The sequence below is a fragment of the Penicillium arizonense genome (genome assembly GCF_001773325.1).
Source record: "Penicillium arizonense strain CBS 141311 chromosome Unknown PENARI_contig008, whole genome shotgun sequence".
Classification (NCBI taxonomy): domain Eukaryota; kingdom Fungi; phylum Ascomycota; class Eurotiomycetes; order Eurotiales; family Aspergillaceae; genus Penicillium; species Penicillium arizonense.
In genome coordinates this window covers 526,027-547,975 of record NW_019173285.1, presented here as the reverse complement: position 1 = coordinate 547,975, position 21,949 = coordinate 526,027, and the positions used below count along the sequence as shown (strand labels likewise).

Sequence of the window (21,949 nt, the reverse complement as noted above, 5' to 3'; positions counted from 1 at the left end):
GAATGTCTTGTAGACTATGTAGATATCAATAAAACAAATATTTATGTCCCTTTGAGTCACCGGTCACAGTCAGCCAGGTACGTAGGACGTTCATAGCATGTGGAATTAGTCCAAGACCAATCAAAGCCCCTTACAGTATACAGTGTAGCGGCTGGAATAGGCTGGCATTTAGTCTGATCTGAAAACTGCCCAATAACCAAGGTTTCTCTCGCAGGGTCAGCCTAGGTCACAGCCCGACGCCCCTACGACCCCCAGCCCCCTTTGCATATGCCACAGTAACCCTGTTCCGTGGAGGTCCAATAAGCAGTCTGACGCTTAGGCAGAACCAAGTGTTTGCTTTGGGGTTAGATGGCAGGTATAAATATTGCGGCTCAAATTTGAAATATAAGTAGCAACGCCCTGCAGAGTAGGAGTCTCACCTCTCCCACTCCATCTCCCGTTCATCATGGCTACGCAGCTGATATCACAGGCTCTGCATTACAGCTGCGCTTTGGTAGCCGCTCTATACATCGTGGTCTGTTTCCTCAGCGGCAGTCCAGCTAAAAGAAGGAGAAAAGGTCGCCCCAAGCGCAGAACACAGCTTCGAGCCTCCCTAACGGCTTTGATTGTGTTCACATACATCGGCCAGACAGTTCTAAGCATTACCGTCAATGACCTTGACCGATCCCAATCATTTCTCGTGCATATGACCTCCCAGGCCGCCGTGTGGTCTGCAGTGTGGGTGCGGCAACATAATCCTTCCAAGTATGAGTTGGCCGGAGCGTCAGTCGTCACCGCTGGTTTCGAGATTCCACTCCTTGCACTCTCATTGTCCCACAAACCGAGGCAGTGGGAACCAATCGCGCAGATTGCCACTTCAGTCATTCGGCTTTTACTGCTTGTCTTGGTGGCGATCACTATTCTATTGGAAATCAGACAGAGAAAGAAAAAGGTCTTGGACGAGTCGCGGCCCTTTCTAAATGGCAACCGATCATCCTACGGCGCAGCCAATAGTCCCGATCTAGACGATAGCAGTGCTCTGTCTGACAGCGAGAGCGATTCGGACAAGAACGAAAATACAAGAGCTGCACGGGTCAAAAGGCTCCGCAAAGAACGACTACATTCGCTTGGTGGCTGGTGGAATTACCTAAAGGACTTTAGCATTTTTCTGCCTTATCTGGTGCCCAGAAATAATCGCAAAGTGCAGCTCTGCGTTGCCACCAGTGTTGTCTGTATAGCGTGCCATCGAGTTCTAAACATTCTGATCCCCCAGCAATTAGCCGATGTTACCGATAGCATCTTCGCCCACAAAACGCCATATACCTCTTTGGGAAAATGGGCCTTGTTACAGGTTGTTAGTGGCGGAGCTGGACTAGGGCTGATTGAAGCACTCGTGAAAATCCCGATCAGACAGTTTTCTTACCGGCAAATTACCAATGCGGCTTTTAGCCATGTCATGAATCTGTCGATGGATTTCCATATCGAGAACGACTCAGCAGAGGTTATGAAGTCGATCGATCAGGGGGGAGCGTTGAACAATATCCTGGAAATGGCTATCCTCGACATCGCCCCGGCAGTGGCAGACTTGTTTATTGGATGCTTTGTCTTCTACCTAAAGTTTAACATCTATGCTTCCCTTTTGGTGGTGATTGCCTCTATCACTTATGTTTCGGCAGAAGTCTTTACTTCCAACTGGAATCTAGAGCATCGACGTGACTTAACACAGACGCAGCGAAATGAAACTCGCATCATGCATCAAGCTGTGCAAGGCTGGCAGACTGTCACCTACTTCAACCAGTTCTCTTATGAGAGGTCTCGCTTTGGTGAAGCAGTTGATTTATGCTTAAAAGCAAGTGCCAGTTTTGGTCAACGACGGGCAATCGGAAAGGCGCTGCTAGACCTGCTCAGGCCACTTTCGTTTGTTGGACTCTCCTCGCTCATAGTACACGAAATCTCCGTGGGTCGAGCCTCAACGGGTGATTTTGTGTTCTTTATCCAGTATTGGTCGTCACTTATCTCTCCGCTGGCCTATCTCTCAGCACAGTATCGCTGGCTCGTTTCAGATCTAGTAGATGCCGAACGTCTACTGTACCTCTTTAATTCTAAGCCAAGTATCACTGAGAAGGAAGGTGCCACGATACTCAAGTCTGGAGACGGCCGTGTCGTTTTCGATAATGTCAACTTTGCCTACGATGCCCGACTATCAACCCTCAAAGACGTGGACATCACCGTCGAGCCAGGGACAACAGTTGCACTAGTTGGAAGGACAGGCTCCGGAAAGACGACAATCCTCAGACTCCTCCTCCGACTCTACGACGTAACCTCTGGTCGGATCGAAATCGACGGCCAAGATATTCGAGACATAACCCTCAGCTCATTACGCGAAACTATCGGCGTCGTCCCACAAGACCCAGTCTTGTTCAACGCGTCCATCCTTGAGAACCTGCGTTACGCTCGGCCCTCGGCTACAGATGAGGAGATCCACGAAGCATGTCGCGCTGCGGCTATCCACGAGAAGATCTTGACTTTTGTAGACGGGTACGACACTACGGTTGGAGAAAATGGTGTTAAGCTCTCTGGTGGGGAATTGCAGCGGATAGCCATTGCTCGGGTCTTCTTGAAGAAGTCGCCTGTTCTTCTCTTAGATGAGGCTACAAGTGCTGTGGATTCGGAGACGGAGTCTGAGATTCAGATTGCTCTTGACCGATTGAGAGCTAGACGAACTACCTTTGTTATTGCGCATCGGCTTTCGACAATTGTCGGCGCGGATAGGATCCTTGTTCTGCATGAAGGACGGGTTGTAGAAAGCGGATCACACCAGGAGTTGGTGAGGAAGGGTGGCAGATATCAAACTCTTTGGGAGAATCAGTTTGGTGGTGATAAAATTAAAAAAGCGTTATAGGGGGAAAAAAGGAGAAATTGAGGGTACAGATTGAAGGAGGATCTACACTAATTGCCTAAGTTAATATTATTCAAAATGATAATGACATGTTCTTCAGATGGAATTTATAGGGAGGAAAGGGGACCACATGGTCTACAACTGTTTCTTAGGAGCAAGCAACTTGTGTTTAAAATGAATCATCTACAAGGTCATCTTGTAAGAAATTTTGTCATCGCAGTTGAATCGGTATATATCCAAGATGTTGGTGGGGATCGACATATAAACTTCGGATGATGTGAAACGGCACATCATTTTAAAATATATATATGCGCAGTCTTTTGAGATATATCCTCAATGAACCGACTACTTTAGCTTTAGTCTCTGACGGAAAGAATATCACAGGACATCCAAATAATCTGTTGCCAAACCATGTCTACAACCGAAGGCAATTTAAAATTAACACAGGACATGTTGTCCACAGGCTAACAAAGCGAGGCAGAGACCCTTTTGGTCAAATTACAAGAAAGCTAGAATCTATCTAACAACGGAAGGGGGAGACAGCGAGATTAATACGTAGAATTTGTTGAGGAAAGAGAAGAGAAGATCCCAACTGCGTGTGGAGGAGGTTCCGGGAATCGTATAGTGTGCCCGAGTTGAGGGTCAGTTACCCGGGTTCCAAGCAACCATGATCAACGATCTACTCCGCACAGCAATCTATTTAGTCTGAGAGAACCTAAGCAAGTGAGCACTAAACCAAAAAAGGACGAACGCTCAAGGCTGTACCTCGGATTCCCGAGCCCCTTTCTCTAGCTTTGCGTTCATTTCCCCCTTTATAACCCCTTGGTTTCTGGTTCATCACAACATCAAGATGAGTTTAATTGGATCTACAAGATGCATCCGCTTGTCAAATTAGACGAACGGCTATCGAGGGTGTGAGCCCTAGAGGGCATGAGGGTATGACTCAAGCGGGTCTCTTAGGGCTTTGGGAGTCGAAATTTTCTAAAGCCACCCCCACAGCCCAACTCTCAACGCTCAACCAAGGCGTGGACTGCTACGTGCGCATGTACATGTGTACACCGTGGTCATTCTTAATGCATGGCTGCCCATACAGTCGATGTTATGACGAACTTCTATTCTGCAAGGAGGCGGTGAGCGATTCACACAGTATGAATGAAAAGAAATGGATCACGTTCTCGAACGCCCCAGACTCTTTTCATCGCCATCAAAATACACCAAAGCGGTAGACCAGAGCGACGATCGGGTGGAGCAGAGTTCCACGGTTCTTTTCAGGTACCGGGAGAATCATAGAGCCCCATCAGAAAAGTCTGTTCGAGGGGGGCAATACAGTAAAAACCGGATGTCGGTTAAATGGTAGATTCGGGGTATCGCAACTACAGTACTCTGTACTTTGTCTAGATCCTATGAGGTAATTCTTAACGTTAATTACGACACAGATGAACTGCGGTGTTTATTGTGTTTATTATGTTTATCACAAATAAGCCGAAGATCTTTTGTATGTTCCTGCGCATGACGCTAGGGGTTCGGAAACTACGCAACTTCCGGACTGGCCGCGAAAGTGTGACGAGAATCTTCATTTCTGTTGAGCACAGCGCTTCTGGAAACAGAACCGAGTACCGATCGGATCCGGCCACTAAATGGGCCTGTACTGTAGGTATACAGAGTATGATTGACAAGGGTCTATACACCTATCGGATACCGAGGGAGGCGAAGAATCTCGTATTGTATGCGCCTCATTTGGGGCCACATGAAGGCGACTTTCGGCCTCTTCCTGGGCGTGGTCGCCCGGAATTGGCCTATGGACCCGGACAACAAACAACACAATTATTCTCTGTACAGTGTACACGTATGTGTCGGTAATAGTTTGGTAATATGCAAGTCGCCCCTGGCGTCTGTGCGGGAAGACCCTTCGTGTTCCTGAGTTAGCGCCTTGTTTAGGTGACTTGTTAGGGCTCCAAAGGCCATAGTTCGGATACGATGGAGCCCAATTTGGGTAGTCCCATAGTCCGCGTGTCTCAACGCCCAATCAAACATCTTAGCTTCACCTGAAAAATCAATAATCATTAAAACAAAGGAAGAAAAATAAGCCACAGGGCTCTCTAGTGGACGAATGGCTCTTTCCCCAGGTTCGGACCTGGCTTATTATTTAGGGCATTCCGGGCCCTGTCCGATTTTTCCCTTTTCTCCTGCAGGCACTTTAAGAGATTTCTCTATACACTCGTTTACCAGTTACTCGTTTTATCTTGAGCAGCGCTCTCCCCACGCTCCTTACCATACATTCCTTGACGCTCGTTTGCGCACATTCTAAAACAAGCCCCAAACAGCCATTGTCTCATTGTGAAGCCTCACACTGCGCATACCAAATCTTCCATACTTCACGCCTAACATCGGACCTCTCACCTTGTTCCAATTCATCTCAATTACTCATACATCAATTGATTACTGTTGCGCATAACTTGCCACAATGAAGTTCACCACTGTCATCACCTCCCTCCTCTGCCTGGCAGCTGCCCCGCTGGCTCTCGCAGAGGACGACGTCACATCGACTGCGACGACCACCATCACCAAGACTCTGATCCGGGTCAACTCGGTGACTCCCACTCCCACCCCGAGCTCCAGCATGGTTACCGTGTCGGCTACGGCCACCTCGACCCCTCTGTCTCACGCTTCTTCCACCACCTCGGCTGTCGCAGCCGCCAGCTCGACTGGCGCTGCTATGAACCTGGGCGCTGGCGTGCCAGCTGCCCTTATCGCGGGATCTTTCGCTCTCATCATGGGCCAGGCCCTGTAATTGGTGTGCATTGTGACGAGGCGCATTGCGCATTCATGCAAGCTGCGCTCAGCTATATCGGGTCCAATGTCCTCCTCGACCTTTCTTTATACAGCATGAATGCCGCCTTGTCTCTTCTCGCGAGCCGTTCATCTTCAGCAGAGCCGGGATTTATACGCTTTTTACTTCTTTTTTACTTTTTTTGGACTTTCTATTCCTCTCGGTTAGCTGGAGAACCTATTTTGGAGAGGAAACGGTTTTACGCTTCTCAAATACCCCTGTTCTTTTTCCCCCCATGATTTCGTGGAACGATACGAGTTGACGCTGTTATTTAACCTTCTCAACAACCACTTTTTTCGATTCTCCTGTCCATATTCGTTTGGCGGATGACTGTTAGATCTGGCTCTTACCAATGGCGTGTTGTGTTGGATTTGGAACGGAGAGGATCTCATAGTCATCTACAGAACAATTGACACCTTTGTTTCTTGATACCCTATATAAATAACTATATAACGTTAACTATACAACTACATGTACAACTCTGGAGTGCCGATCATTCCAAGCCGTGGCCTCCGGGGTCGGCTGATGGCCGTGCACCCACGCGTCTGATCTGATCTTATCTCTGGCATTCCAATCTCGAGTTCTCACCTCTTCTCTCTTTTTCCCCTTTCCAATTACAATAAAAGGTACAATTTACTGTAGAGAGACCCCCAATTGATCCCATTTTATCTCCCATTCGCGCAATTAGCGCGTTTGTTGACGCCCGTCCCTATCGCGGTCTCCACCACGCGTCGCACCTCAACTAGCACCAGACGAAAACCACCCTTCAGACTTCAGACCGAACCTGATGAACCAGGCGGCCCCACAGCAAATACTCGTCTGAACCCAGCGCACCATCGCAATGGACGGCGAGATCCCCCTCCCTCCGCCGCGGCGAATCCGGCACCGCTCACCCGCGCACGCGGTCAACCCCTCAGCACCAGGCACAGGCCCAACCCCTGCGATCGCCTCCTTCCACAAATCGCAGCGCCTATCCCGCTTTGACGATCGCTCCAGCCAGCCATCTAGTGACCCCGCGCTCTTTTCCAGCGACGACATCCCCGCGTCTGGCTTGGAGAACTATCATGCGCCTGTGTCTGGCGCGGGCCGGAAACGGCGGTATCGTGGGACTTGGTGGGGGGAACAGGTGATCGATCCGAAGCGCAAGCGTGGGGAATTTAAGGATAAGAGAAATGTCGATAGTGGTGTCTGGATGGGGAGTGATGAGTCTGTTGCGGAGTCGCTTTTGCCTTCGGAGGATGGCTCAGCGTGGGGAGAGGATTTGCGCAAGTCGGTGCTTGATCCGAGGAAGTCAGGAAACTCGACTCCTCTGCTTATCGGGACCGAGAATGCTTCTGCGCAGATGAAAGGTGTGGTTAAGGGACCTGAGGAGTCGAAGGAGCAGCGAGTTGCGAGGGAGGTTGTTAATGATTGCCTGGATAAAGGACAGGAGAGCATTGATCTTGGGTAAGCTCTTTGGTCTGATATATGCTTGATGCAATGGTCTAATCGATTCTTCCCTTTAGCGACTTTCATCTGAAAGCCATACCCTCTGGTCTATTGCGACCTCTGCAGCATCTAACGAAACTTCCCTCAGTCAAGGAAGCCCCTGTCTCTGAGAATGTCTTTACGTCTTTGCAGCCATTTCTTCGAATCTTCCTTCCAAACAACTCCCTCTCAACCTTGCACAACGACCTATTCGAACTCAGCAATCTCAAGGTCCTTAGCTTGCGGAACAACAAGCTGACCGAACTTCCATCTACTATTCGCCGACTGACAGCCTTGCAAGTGCTTAATCTCTCAGTCAACCGACTGACCTGTCTCCCATGGGAACTTATAAAGCTCATGCAAAATGGCGAACTGAAGCACCTGACTGTACGACCAAACTCATTCCTCCCAATCGAGGAAGCCCAGATAGCCGAATGGCACCACAACGCCAATAAAAAGCAGACAGAAGAGCCCGACGAAGAATTTATATCTAGCCAACTCCAATTCAACCACGACGAATCTTCAGACATCCGCGAGCCCTTCTGGGACTCAATCCACGTCGCCACAGGCCCAACAACCTTCCTAAACATGGAAGGCAACCCAGTCAGAGAGAGTGCACTCACCAACCCCTCCATCAATGCCGCCCCATCTCTCCGCGAACTCTCTCTCCGCACCGTGAGCAAGCTCCCCTACCTCGAGCAAGCCACAGACGAAGAACTAGCCGAGTACCCGGCCCTTCTCGTGCCTCTCCTCCGCCAAGCAAGAGAAGTGCGCGCAGCAGGCGGACAGCCCTGCTCTGTATGCGATCGTGAGTTCGTGATTCCCCGCACAGAATGGCTGGAATGGTGGGATATTACACCGTGCGAGAACGGTATGAAAATGCCCCGTCATTCTGGTGAGAAACTTCGGCCTTTGCCATTCCGTCGGCTTGGGTGTAGTTTGTCCTGTGTTCCCGGATCACAATGAATGTGGAACTTTTTTTTGATTGATTGCATATACCTCCTTATGTGGGCCTTGTTTTCGGGTTTATTGTAAATTTGGTGTACATAGATTGCATGTTGATCTTCGGTGCTGGGATTCATTGTATTTTGGTTATTGGACATACTATTTGTGATGTGTCCTTGTAGAAATTATGACAAATACGTTGGTTGGTCTTTGTAATTGTTTTTGAACTTGATTTGGTATCAATTCTGGTATCAATTGACTTTAATGAGGCTCGCCTATTCTGTTTGCGCAGCCTGTCCTGCCGTGAGCCTTGCAGTAGCCCTCGAGTGGTGTGCTATGCTGACCAACTCTATGCTTTGCTGAGAAATGTGTAAATTTTGCTAAGAAATTCACATCATGTGCTGAACAATCACTAGACCTACGGTGCCCTAACTACATACCGCAGATGCACAGATCACATCCAAGTATAATTAAGCTCCCTAGACAGAAAGCCAGGAGAGTAGACTAAGCTAATTAATGCAATATCTAACCTAAAGGTATATAAAGAGATTCATCTATCCCAAGGTTCCCCCAAACATCAAACACCAAGGAAACCAACAAACCAAGTCCCAAACCACAAATCAACCCACCACGACCAAAATGCCAACCTTCACCAAACTAAACCGACCCTAACCTCGCTAAAAACAGCACATCCTCAGGCCTAGGCCTCTCGTCGCCCGAGCCATCCAATCCGTTAACCAAAAAGTAATAGAAACCATCCCGTAATCCATCCCGCACACCAGAGCTAGTATCCGAAATCACCTCCAATGGCGGCGAATGGCACGCCCTAGATATGAACGACCCATCCGCGCCAGCGGCACTCCTAGCCAAGCTCACCGCGTCCGGAATCACAATCGACGTGCTGGTGAACAATGCCGGCTTCTGCATGGTTGGGGTTCTAGAGCAGACCTCAGATGATGAGATGTGCGATCAGGTGGAGACGTTTTTTTAGACCGTATCGGCTTTGTTAAGGCTTTCGTGCCGGGTTCTTTCGTGCCGGGTATGCGGGAGAGGAGGTTTGGTGTTGTACTTAATATTAGTTCTAGGGCTGGGTTGGACGGTGGAGAGGGATTAGGGGCTTATGCTGCTGCTAAGGCTGCTGGGGATGGTATGTTCTCTTTCTGGTTTCTGGTTCATTGTTTATCGATTTATACTTTGGTGTTTTGTGTTTATTGACTGGTGTCTATGCTATATAGGGTTATCCAAAGTTCTCACTATGGCTCCGTTCAACATCCCTGTCTTGACGGCTTGGTTCAGTACTTTCAATACTGGAATTGGGAATGCTGGTGTTTTGGCTACTGGGGCTTTGCCTGGAGACTACGAGGCTTCGGCTGCTTCTCAGGTTATTGGATACCTGCAGAGGTGCGTTTGCTACGGATGGAGACAAGGATAAGGCGCTAAGGCTATTATGAGATTGTGATGGGTGAGGGTGTTAGTGCTAGAAATGAGGAGGAGCGGATTTTCCTTTTGGGTCGGGAGATGATTCCTCATGCTAAGATGGTGCAGGATCAGTTTAGCCGTACGCTTGAGGCTTTTGGGAACGTTGCTCGAAATGTGTATATTGATCAGAAGTGAGACTGAAATAGAGGCTTTGTTTTATGTAGTTTAGACCAAGTTGTCGTGAAAACTCAAGAAAGACGAGATCGTTCGCCAAGTTTTCCGATAGGTGGTGTTTTCATTTAGGTGAATAGTGAAATGTAGTTTTGAGCTACTCGAGGATGTATACGACCAAGAACATGGCTTAGCATAATTGGTAAAGGGTAGCCAAGTCTCCAAAGCAATGGAATACATTTGCATATTCTCACGAAGTAAAGATTTAAACGATTGACCCGCGGTGTATCCCAGCCGCGTCAACCACGCCTGCACACTTTGCAATCGCCTAGCACACCGGGATGTTCTCACTCAACGCCAGGGCAGAATCAAGTCATGAAAAGGAAAACCAGAAAGATCGCTAATAAGCATGCTTCAATACAAAGGGAGCAAATTTCACACACGCTGTGACGGGGAATGATGAAAGGAAAAGAGTGGACCAATATAGAGAGGTTAGCGGTTACGGTCCGCACGAGCCTGGTGCCAAATCGTATCACCACTCAGGGCCGAGAAACTAAGGGTTGCTAGGTTTCTCCAACTTGACTGTGGCGCAGAGCTTGCATGATCACCAAGTAGACCTGCAGTTTGCTCGGTATCAGAAGCATCATCTGTGACGCCTTCGATTAATACCGGAGCGGAGGACGCGCCAGCCCGGGGAATGGACTCGGAGGAATGGAAATCATTGGATTGTTCATGGGAGCTCTGAGAGTCAGGAGTCTGACAGTGAGCCATTGAACGCACAACGTCGCCTTTACAGATCGGGCAAGTTCGTCGACGGGTAGTCAACCAGGGCGTGCTGGTGAAAGGGTTAGCATTGCTCGTAGTTGATATACCACTATAACTTACATGCACTCCACATGGAATTCATGGCCACACGGCAAGCTCATGACCCGGCTCTGGCCATCGATATATTCCTCAAGACAGACAACACACTCAACCTGCCTTCCGGTGTACTTGCGTCGCCACAACGTGGAGCCGGTTTGTAGGCTGCACTTCTCTTCCCTGGGTAGCACCGACGAGTCTAGCATAGTTCCCGACACTGTTTGCGAACGGGATCTGTTTGGTCGAGATGCGCTCGGCTGGATTTCGTTGCCAAGAAGTGGAGAGGTTGGCGAGAGAGCACCAGGGCTAGAGGGACGCGGTGAACTGGATGATGACGAAGAAGTTGTGGTGATTGTGTGATAAGTCCGGACAGGAAGTCGTTCAATGACCGACTTTGGCGCACGCCATCGACGGCGTCGGATCCGAGACCGAAGAAGCAATAGCGCGTACACCACGGTTAGTGTAAGCAGCGGACTAACGACAAGTACCAATAGCGTATCGAAGAAGGGGCTGGTGGACATGCTCGTGGGAGTCAATGTGACCCAGAGACCTTCATGCTCAGAAAACTCTGCGCTAGGGCGACTTGACGATTGAGGGCCGGGTTGAACTTTCTGGTTGGCTACTGTGCCTTTCTGAAGCGAAGGCGATGACGAGGGCAATGTCTCTTTTTTGGACTCATCTCCCCAGCTGAAGTGATTGGAGAACCAGCCCTTGGTCGATGAACCAGAAGATCCAATTTCTGCATTGGCTCCAACAGATTGTTTCCCAGAAGCCTTCACGCCCGAGTCATGAGAAATACTGGATTTGTCGATGCTTTGATATTCTCCGCTGCCGGGAGTGATGCTACCACCCTGAAGAATGTTGGATGACGAAGCAGCGTCTTTTTCTGCATTCGCAGTCTTGGATGTGTCCTTGCCTGTCGTAGAGGTGCTCGCTGTCGAAGGCGTGCCGCTCTTAAGAGGCATCAGATCGGGATCTCTCCAATCTTGAACTCCAATGACAAAGTCATCATCGCCAAAGCTTTCAGGTGACATATCGGCCTTGTTAGAACTCTCCAATTTGTTGTCCAATTTGGCACGAGTGCGGCGATTAAGATCCGTTGACCTCTTCCATGCGCTTTGTGGGGTTAGTGGGGTTTCTTTCTCGTCCCACGAGCCTAGGTTAATCCAGTCAATGTTGCCACTGCTGGGCGGACGTCGGCTGTCCTCCAAATGGCCTGAGCCGGCGTTCTTATCGCACAATCCCAGGAGCGAGCCAAGTGCACGGAAGAAACCACCTTTGGAATGAGATGGTGCTGCAGGCCTCTCTTTGGCAGTCGAATGGACACTGGCGCTAGGGGTTGGTGTAACCGAAGCCGTCGTTGAAGTGGCCACTTGCTCTTTGTCGGCATCCAGCTGACCTGCTTGATTCGCTTGAGATGATTTCAACACATCTCCCAGGCTAGCAGTACCTCCCGCATGTCCAGGAATCAATGAAGATAGAAGATGGGCGGTGGTGTAGGAGGTGAACAATGCTGGAATCGTGACATTTGAGGTATCGCCCCGCGCATACATGGTGACCAGGTTGCCACCTCGAGTATCATCGCCAACGATCAAAGCGACTCCTCCTCGCCGTTGCGCCCATTTGACCTTTTCCAGGAATCCACAGCCGCCTCGACTCAACAAGACCACTTTGCCCTGGATCTCGGCAGTCTCCTGTAGCGATTGGATATCGGCATGCGCGGGTGGCTTGTTTTGAACATAATCTCCATACTTCTGACTCATACCGGGGTTTGAAGCCCCGGATTCGGGTAGTGGATGATGCAGGTGGTCGTCGGTGCCATCATTCGACGGCGGGGTAGTGGTATCATCTCTATCGTTCTGCGGTGTGGTGTCGGCCTGCGACACCGACCGCTGCGGGCGATTTGGCAACTGATCATTCGCTGTGCTACCTCCGGGCTTGCCGGAACTCTGATCCGTGCCCTTGGAGGCTTTGTCCTGTTTCTTTTGGTTGGCGCCCTCGCCCCAACCGGGAATATCGGAGCAGCCCAGTTCTCCTTCCACGCCACCGGCAAGTCCGCCCTCTCCAAAGCCACTTCCTACCCACAACTGACCACTCAAGCCCTTTACCGGCAGGAGCGGACCAAATGCCGCTGGCCGAGCAAGGAAGAAGGTCGAGTTGTCATCGGTGAGACTGATGATGGCCGACGGAGGGAAAAGCGAGGATGGTATATTGAAAGAAAACAGAGAATGTAACCGAGTCGTCCGACCAGCGAGCGTATTGGGGGTCGCCACACGAGGCGAAGTGAGCGCGGAAAAGATGGTGAGGAGGATCGGGAAGAAGATTAGGCAGAAGAGCACGATAATCAAGCGTGGCGGTCGCATGGCTGGTAGATGAGGCTGTCCTCAACGAGCAGCTCAGAAATTGCTCTTGGGGTGTATCGAGGGAGTGATATGCGGGACCGTATCACTGTACTTCTAAGGTTTGGGGTTATCTCTTATGACCAATCCAACGGTTGGCGGCAAGTGATCAGGCTGCCACTCATCGAGCACAATGAGCAGCACCACGGCTGTTTGAAAGAAACCGCAGGTGACCACACCAAAAAGGAGACAAGGAGATAAGGAGAGAGTTGAAGTCAGGTGGAGAAGGAGACTCGGGAACTGATGATCGATTACCTAAATGGAGTCTGTGACGGCATGTTCACCGTGTCATGTGTTGGAGTCACATGACCATGTACACAAACTTTCAACCTCAACCTCAACTTCATGTTGGTGGGAACAACATATGGATGTTGTGGATGTCTGTCCTACATATTGAAACTTTACATGCCTCTACCTCTAGCTGTGAAACACTAGGTCAAAGAAGGCTAAGTCAAAGTGGCAAACAAAGTTACGTCAGTGAAACAAAAATAAGCCCTGAACAACAAACAACACAACTGTAAAGCTAGTGTGCACGCAGGAGTCCATGTCCATGTATTGCTACAGAGTGCAATGCAGACATCTATAAGATCTAGTGAAGTAATGTTCTGGTTCGCGGACGATCTGCTGGTCATGTCATCATGGCTAGGCAACTGCGTAACCCACCTCCTTTTCCGTGAGTTATCTAACACATATGGCCTACACCTGCGCATGTATGGAGTATGGAGACATCTACAGTACACAACGAGGTTTCTTACTTACATCAAGGCACAGGATATTTTTGGACGATCAACGATAAGGCTAGCTCCACTTACTCTGTGGGGCTTAGGGGATATTAGCCCCGCTAGACATGACGTATCTAATTCGCCTTGATCGTTCTTTGGTAATTATTCTAGAAACTCTTTTTACTGCTCACTGGACGGCTATAAACTTATACTTTGAAGCTCAATATAGGAGGAACTACCAACTTAACATAAAGCTAATTCTAGCTATTCCTTGTCAAAAACTGGATGGACAGAGCAATTGGCAACCGTGGAACCCACTTAATATGAAACCATGGTCGTACACCTAAGCTCCCCGGCCTGTTGCTGCATAGCTTACCTCCACGGTCGTATGGACTTAAACCTTGAGGACCTGGTTCAGTGGCGTTCTAACCCATGCAGATCCGGGACATGACGACGGATGACATTAACTGTACTCCTCATTTTCAGCCAAGAATCTGATAATGGTTGATTAACCCGTTTGGAACGTCATGGAAGAGTGAAAGAAGACAATCGTGGGTCGTTATCCACGTTTCACTGGTGCTGGTATTCGTGGACCCCCGCGTTATGGCGTCACTAAATTTCCGCAAATAGCGACCTTGTAGTAACTGATCGAGATCAATCATGGCCCAAAAGGCATATAAGTCGGCTGTGATTCCCAATTGCCAAAGTATCTTTAAGAATCCCAAGATCCAACAACCCGGAACTATTTGATCTAAAGAATAATCTATTAACCCTTCTGTTTCTCAACACTCTGCATTAACTCCTCTTTTATAACCAATTTATCACTATGTCGAACCTCATGCACAAAGTCAAGGATGTCATGACTGGCCATCACGACAAGAACGAGAAGCACAACACTCATGACTCCAAGGCGTCTCAAAGGGTGGATGGTTCGTTATTCCACCTCAACCTCAGAACATGGTACTAACAATTCAATGCATAGATGCCCGCCATACCTACGGATCCTCTCATAATACCACTAAAGATCACGGTTCGAACCAATACAACTCTGCCGGTGCTGGCTCCGACATCTATGGCTCTGGAACTGGTGCTGGCTATGAGTCTGGTGCCCACCACGGCTCCAACATGGGAACCGGCAACTATGGCATCGGCAATGCTACCGGCGGCTATAGTTCGGGTACCCACCACGATTCCAGCATGGACAGAATGAATGGTGAGTACAATCAACCAACCCCTTCCTTCTATTGACAAAGCAATTGACCGTGGCAGAACCCTCCAACACCTATGGATCGTCCACTACTGGCCCCACAGGTTCTGGTGCCTACGGTGCCACTACTGGCAGTGGCACTGGCATGGGCGGCAGCGGTATTGGTGGCTACAACTCTGGCGCCCAGGACTCTAGCATTAACCCTTCTAACCCCTACGGGTCCTCTACTACCGGCACTGGCAACTATGGCGCCGGTATGGGCAACACCAGCTCAGGAACCTACCATGACTCCCGCAAGGGCCCTATGGACATCGGTTCCACTGGAGGAAACTATGGCTCCGGATCTGACAACTACGGATCGAGCAACATGGGCGGATATGGCTCAAGCACCATCAATGCTGGCCCTCATGACTCCAAGATTGCCAACAAGTTGGACCCTCGCGTCGACAGTGACCTAGGTAAGCTAAATTGTTCCTCATTACCATTTAGGGCCAAGCTAACGTTTACCCATAATAGACGGCCGCGCACAGCACGCTGGAAACACTGGCTCCACCGGACACTCCAACACCTACGGCTCCAGCAACCCTATGACTAGCACTGGCCGCGACAACTACGGTAGCTCCACTGAAGGCTACAACACTCGCTCCCATGCCAGCCACAACATGCCTTCGCAGATGGACTCCCGCGCTGAGCCCGGCTACGATACTCGCTCTGGTCAGCAGTTTGGCGGCAACGCTACCGGTGGCAGCAGCTACAACGACCACAGCTCAAGTACCAGGAGGACCTCCGGTCCTCATAACTCTGACTTTCTGAACAAGCTTGACCCCCGTGTCAAGGAATCCAAGCAGAACACTATGGCCAACCAGCGCGGCGGCTACTAGATTATCTCACTGTATTTCGGACATCACGACTAATTAGTTTCTCGTTGTACTTTTAGCTTTACGAGTATGATACAATTTGATATGAACATTCTTCTTTATAATTCAGCTTTTTGCATAAATTTTCCAAGGTTAGATCGACCGTTATCAATGGATTTGTAATGCTAGAGAAAATATAGCAAGAGACAGACTCGTTTAACTCTTGCCGTGGCAGCTTATATATGATGTGCCTTAGTTCCAATGCACTTCCTGGTACTTTAAGGCCCTCGGATACGCAAATGGCTCAAACACTGAGCCCAGACCATGTCTTCCTTACAATGGAGACAAATAATGATAAGCTAGTTCGTTTTCCCCGCATAGGTGGTAGCCTGGCCGCGACAATACGGCGACAATACGAACCGTTCTGTCGCTTTAAGTCCCCACAAATACCTCCTGGACTTTCTTCCTCATCTCTCTCCACCCCTTCAACCCCTTTCATTATATTTGATCATTTAGTCCCCAGAAGTATTCATGAGCATTCCCCAAAGTTCAACCACTGAGCTCTCATGCCGCAATATTGGTAAGCGTCCGCCAGTGACGATCTTCCCCAGGGTGATGTGCAATCAAGCCTATCTGGAACTCTGTGTCTTCATGGAATCGAGTAAATCGCGAGTACGTTCTTCTTTCCAGACCTATTCTGTACGTGGAAAGGTAAGGCCAGCACCTCTATCCGGGTACGTAACATCATGGATACTAGAAGCGCTGAAGAGGTATGATACAGGATTGCGAGCCGATTAGTGGCCGTGTCTATCAAACAATTTACCCATGCGTATATTATCAAGCATGCAAAACCGCTCTAAGTTCTTGACATCACACTCGACAATCCATCATGCGATGATCGGGTGTTTATTCCCCGGACCGAGTGCTGGCGTGAAAATGCTGGCAATTGTTTACCATATGCATCATCGCTTCTCTTAATCCATATTGAAGAAAAGATGAACACAGCTCTGAGCTTGTTTGAGCTCAATCCTAATTGGAAGGTTGCATGGTTTGTTGCTATCATCAAAGTTAAAAAAATCATAACAAACATCTCTTGTGATATTAAATCCAAAGAAACAAACTTCCTTTTTACGCGCTCGCTCGCGGAGCTCTAAAGGTCGGAAAATCCTTCACAGAGCCCTCAAAAATGACATCTAAGGGAACGAAACACGAACAAAGCCCGAGGGCGACTTTATACCGATCTAATCATATTCTCCCTGGAATATGGTGTATATATCGATTGTTGCTTGCTTGAAACGATCTTTGAGTGGTTGTTATGAGCAGGTTATATAGGACTATACCGTCCCTGGCTGATTTGTGCTGGTGAGATAACGTGCCCTATAACGATATACGGACGCCAATCAAGAGTGCTCATTCTGTTTCAAATCGGCTCAGATTGCACGACGCAGATCTACCAAGGGCGATATACACACATTCCCTCTACCCTTTATGCAAGGGCGGTATACACACAAGAAGCACTGGCAGATGCTGGTGCTGAGCCTCGACTTGTTCCGTCCTGGCGGGTTTGCCTGGGAGCATCTGCAAATTTATATTCCATAGTGCTTGCAAAATAATCCTAAGTTTCTTTGTAGCAGATATCTACATGATGCATGTGTGATATGATGCTATATTCTCTTTGACTATCTAGAGGGTCTATAGGAAAAGCTTAAAACTATAGAAGCTGTACACTGATTTGCCGACTAAGTTGTATATTTCTGCTGCTGGCAGGCGATGCGAACTTATCACCCGTATTATATCGAACAATGCACAACTATGTTCCTAATAGAAAAGCCATTGGTATCGAGGCTTTCAAGGTTCATCAAATGGCTACGCTCTACTAGATTAGGCTAGCTGTTAAGACTTCTACATATTCAAAAGATCTTGTTCGCAAAAGGTTTCTGTTTATTAAGCTTCCGAGCATTTTGCTTATTTCCTACCATATCTATAACTGGCCCCTCAAGCCCCAGCTTCGTAACTAATTGCAGGGGGGCAATCCTGGCCCCAACAGCGAACCAGTCATCTTGAGGCTCTGCCCGGCCCGAAGCCATGAGTGGAGCATTGAATGCAACTACTACTATACAAAGAAATCACGCAACCATTTAGCCCCATTTCGTCTGCATATTCGATTATTCAACACTCGCTAGTAGGTTAGGTATACTGAAAGACCGAAAGGCCGAACAGCTCAACATGACAAATATACGCCATCAATTCAACCTTGGAATTATTCTTCGTGAGAATGATTTCACAGTATAAAATGATGAGTTCGATCACATCGCCATGCCTCTTCTATGTCGCCCTTTGCGAGAAAGATCTATACAGCATTTAAGATACCAAACCTGACGCCATGTCCCTCCGTTTACACCAGGACTTGGTGGATAAACCCACCACTCCACCTACTGGACTGAGTGCCGACACCGATATATCAGTGACCGAGAAACAGACGGCCGCGGAGCCAGCCAACACACCCCCTCCGCCGCCTGATGGCGGACTTGTCGCGTGGCTACAAGTCGTAGGAGCTTTCTTTCTGTTCTTCAACTCATGGTGAGCATAAGTTGGTCCCAAAAACCAATAATAACTGGTGGATATCACGAATATCTAATTTCTCCTTATGTAGGGGCCTGGTGAATGCCTTCGGCGTCTTTCAGAGCTACTATCAATCAGATCTCATCCCCAGCTATTCGTCTTCCTCCATAACCTGGATCGGCACAGTGCAAGGGTTCCTCCTTTTGCTGGTAGGCGTTGTCGTAGGGCCCATCTTTGACAAAGGCTACCTCCGTAGCCTGGTTACCGTCGGGGCATTCCTGGTGGTGTTTGGTCTGATGATGACCTCCTTGTCGACTAAATACTACCAGCTCTTCCTAGCACATGGAGTCACAGTGGGTATTGGCTGCGCCTTTTTGTTCCTGCCCAGCATTGCCATTGTGGCCACCTATTTTAGCTCCCATCGCGCAGTCGCAACCGGCATCACCGCGTCGGGTGGAAGTATCGGCGCAGTGATCTATCCCATCATGTTCCACAAACTGATCGACCAAGTCGGATTTGGCTGGACGACGCGCATCATTGCCTTTGTGGCCCTGATGGGTTTGAGCGTGTCACTACTGGTGTTGAAACGACGACTGCCTCCGGCTAAGCTGAGCCGATCACTCCTCGACATCGGCGCGTTGAAAGAACCTCCCTTCGTTGTGTTTGCTTTCGGCCTTTTCTTTTGCTTCGTGGGACTATACTTCCCGTTCTTTTACTTGCAGAGTTACTTTGAATTATATCTGCACGACGACAGCAGCCTGGCCTTTTACATTTTCTCTGTGTTGAACGCCACCTCAGTCCTGGGCCGTATCACCCCCGGTCTGCTTGCCGATCGTGTCGGCGGACTCAACACCCTCATCCCTATTAGTCTTCTAGCAACTATTCTGTCCTTTGTGTGGATCGGTATCCGTGATGTGGCTGGAACCGTCGTCTTCGCATGTTTCTACGGCTATGCCTCTGGAGCAATTGTCTCACTGCCGCCCTCCATCCTCACGCGCATGTCCCCCAAAATGAGTGTTGTGGGCACACGGCTAGGCATGACATTCATGTTTGCCGGGTGCGGATTCCTTATCGGCACCCCGATCGCTTCCACCGTGTTAGATTTGGCAAAAGCCGAGTTCTGGAAGGCGCAACTCTTCAGTGGTATATTTGTGGCAGCTGGGACAATTTGCTTTGTGATTTTGCGGGTGATTTTGGTTAAGCAGGTGGATGGGTGGAAGATCTGAGATCCTAGCGACACTGAAGAGCTGGGATGATTTATTAGAACTGGGTTCTTGGTAGAAGCCATCTTACCGCCCCTTGCTGGTTCAGACATACCGCAAAATATCCGAGATCTTTGATAACAAATAGAGATTGATAGAAAGGGTCTTGATAGAAATACCCGCAAGCAAACAGCTCATTATTCTCACGCTTGCAAAGCCTAAATGGTACGTATGGTAGTTGTTATGAGATCAAAGAGGCCGAGACACCGTTTTATGTGACATACCGTCTACATAAATGCGGCATTTATCCTGGTTTGCTGCAATTCCATAACCTACCATAGAACCTGCTACTAGCCATCACGCCGGTATGTTATTCATGTTGTATATTTTAGAGACGCTTCACTTCATATACTCTGCCTAAGTGTACAATCTTCCACCCAGGCTTGAGAGAATCAAAGTGCTAGGTATTTGCACTTTGTCAACGTGATTTAGTATGTGTGTACATAATCAGTTGATGATATACGGTCAGCGTATTTACAGAAGCCGACCGAATACCTAGAAAATATGCTTATATTACTGCGCCTTGAGTGAACGTTAACTGGACAGAGAATTAAGATACTTGATCAAGTTTCGCGGGAAAATCAAAAGATATAGTTCAGTTCGATTTGTCCGCTTATTCATTTAACCCTTATTCAGATTTCAATTTTGAATGATGTCGCAACTCGTACCTCATCTGTAGTGTACTGCATACGAAATCATTTGTCGGGGACCCGATTCAGCGTTTTGGCCCCCACAGAACGCCACCAGCCCCATTCTTGATGATTCTTGATGCGATTTGAGAAAGATGAATATAAGACAATGGAGTCTGACTGAACAAGAATGTCTTAAAAAGCTTGTTTGTCCATCCTCCGTGAAGTTTCTCATCCGAAAATCAAATCTTTTCTCCCATTCAAACATGCTATCTCCAATATCCTCTATGCTCGTCCCAACTTTCTTCCTCTTCATCGCCACCTTGGTTTCTTGTACACCAACAAGCGCTATAAAGCCAGTTGTAACCACAGTTTACCAATTCCCCAGTGGCGCATACCTCGAGAATCTCGCCGTTGGCCATGAGAGCATTTTAGTCACCCGTGCAGACACACCTTCACTATATCAAATCAAGCTCCCAGCCAGGCCTCATGCTAGTGCCTACGCCAGCCTGATCCATCATTTTCCCAACGCAACCGGGCTGATGGGAATTGCAGAATACGCCCCAAACACATTCGCTGTAATTGTCGGCAACTTCTCCATGACAAAGCTAGTTCCCGGTACCTGGTCCGTTTGGAGTGTCCAAATTTTCGATAAAAACCAACATTCTACAATCGAGAAAATCGTCGACTTGGTAGAAGGCCAGTTTCTCAATGGAATGGCAATTTTGAATAAAACGGGTGCAATTTTGATTGCCGACAGCTTGGCAGGCTGTGTATACCATCTCAATGTCAAGACGGGCGCCTACGAAGTTGTTCTTGAGCATGAATCAATGAAAGCCACCGGGGCGATTGGACTCAACGGGATCCGCACAGTCACTACTGCGACCGAAAGCTTCCTTTATTATGACAACAGCAAGACAACAACCGTGAATCGGGTTGCTATTGATCCTGTTTCCGGACGCGCGAAGGGAAAATATATCACATTGGCTCATGGGTTCTATGCCGATGACCTGGCCTATGATTATGAGACAGGTGATGTCTGGGTTGCGGGTAACGCCGATAACACGATTTTCCGGATCAATTACGACGGAGACGAGATTGTTGTGGCGAATGCGTCTAGTACTCCATCTGTGATGACCCCATCGAGCCTTGCGTTTGGAAAGGGAAGGCATAGTCGCACGCTGTTCAGTACAACTTATGCTGGGGTGGCGCCGAATGGGACAGTCACCGGCGGGAACTTGCTGGCGATTGATGTTGGACTAGAAAAACGCTGAAATAGCAGGGATTTCTATGCAAGGATCACTGGGCAAGTTAAGTATATCGTGAAGTATCCACTTGAATACACATGCATTTTTAAGTCTCCCTAGTTTGGCTATCAAATTACCTAGACTTCCAAAGTTCTATAACAGGGAGCCCACGGGTTTTGTTTAAGTTTTGGTTGGTCTTTGTTACCTTTTTGCATTTTTTTTTCATTTTTCAGGCTTCTTTTAAAGTGTATTAGCGAGAACCAGGATAGGTAAATCGGATTGGAAATGAATTCAACTTTGCGACAGGTAGCCATTAAATCAGTCTCACACCACATACCCTACTCCAAGCTTTTTCTGATTCCATCTGCCGCATGGCCTAGCGAGCAATTCTATTGTCCGTTTGCACGTGCGTGCCCAACTGATTCATTCACGCTTACATCTTATGACCTATAAAGAGGCAGGCAAATCTGTCCGAGATTTGGTAATGTAGATG

General features: G+C 48.6%; 7 protein-coding genes across 7 annotated transcripts; 6 read left to right on the top strand and 1 right to left on the bottom strand.

Annotated features, from left to right (window-relative positions):
* Positions 1-445: 445 nt before the first annotated feature.
* Positions 446-2,881, top strand: PENARI_c008G07759 (ABC transporter ATP-binding protein; the record flags this gene model as incomplete). Its single annotated transcript, XM_022631524.1, has 1 exon — positions 446-2,881. One exon carries the CDS (start codon positions 446-448, stop codon positions 2,879-2,881), a length of 2,436 nt encoding a protein of 811 aa, XP_022488634.1.
* A 2,461-nt stretch (positions 2,882-5,342) lies between these two features.
* PENARI_c008G03415 (uncharacterized protein) lies at positions 5,343-5,669 on the top strand (the record flags this gene model as incomplete). The annotated part of the gene is made up of 1 exon (XM_022631382.1): positions 5,343-5,669. One exon carries the CDS (start codon positions 5,343-5,345, stop codon positions 5,667-5,669), a length of 327 nt encoding a protein of 108 aa, XP_022488745.1.
* Positions 5,670-6,549: 880 nt separating this feature from the next.
* PENARI_c008G10600 (leucine-rich repeat domain-containing protein) lies at positions 6,550-9,579 on the top strand (the record flags this gene model as incomplete). The annotated part of the gene is made up of 6 exons (XM_022631622.1): positions 6,550-7,154; positions 7,214-7,973; positions 8,872-9,083; positions 9,206-9,267; positions 9,356-9,521; positions 9,573-9,579. 6 exons carry the CDS (start codon positions 6,550-6,552, stop codon positions 9,577-9,579), a joined length of 1,812 nt encoding a protein of 603 aa, XP_022488673.1.
* A 623-nt stretch (positions 9,580-10,202) lies between these two features.
* PENARI_c008G03776 (PA and RING finger domain protein) lies at positions 10,203-12,934 on the bottom strand (the record flags this gene model as incomplete). The annotated part of the gene is made up of 2 exons (XM_022631395.1): positions 10,203-10,545; positions 10,596-12,934. The coding sequence occupies 2 exons, from the start codon at positions 12,932-12,934 to the stop codon at positions 10,203-10,205; spliced, it is 2,682 nt and encodes an 893-aa protein (XP_022488849.1).
* A 1,584-nt stretch (positions 12,935-14,518) lies between these two features.
* PENARI_c008G08307 (uncharacterized protein) lies at positions 14,519-15,780 on the top strand (the record flags this gene model as incomplete). Its single annotated transcript, XM_022631542.1, has 4 exons — positions 14,519-14,621; positions 14,675-14,905; positions 14,962-15,357; positions 15,416-15,780. 4 exons carry the CDS (start codon positions 14,519-14,521, stop codon positions 15,778-15,780), a joined length of 1,095 nt encoding a protein of 364 aa, XP_022488654.1.
* A 2,359-nt stretch (positions 15,781-18,139) lies between these two features.
* On the top strand, positions 18,140-19,544 carry PENARI_c008G02989 (uncharacterized protein; the record flags this gene model as incomplete). The annotated part of the gene is made up of 2 exons (XM_022631368.1): positions 18,140-18,336; positions 18,410-19,544. 2 exons carry the CDS (start codon positions 18,140-18,142, stop codon positions 19,542-19,544), a joined length of 1,332 nt encoding a protein of 443 aa, XP_022488812.1.
* Positions 19,545-20,475: 931 nt separating this feature from the next.
* Positions 20,476-21,483, top strand: PENARI_c008G07909 (uncharacterized protein; the record flags this gene model as incomplete). The annotated part of the gene is made up of 1 exon (XM_022631529.1): positions 20,476-21,483. One exon carries the CDS (start codon positions 20,476-20,478, stop codon positions 21,481-21,483), a length of 1,008 nt encoding a protein of 335 aa, XP_022488572.1.
* Positions 21,484-21,949: the final 466 nt, after the last annotated feature.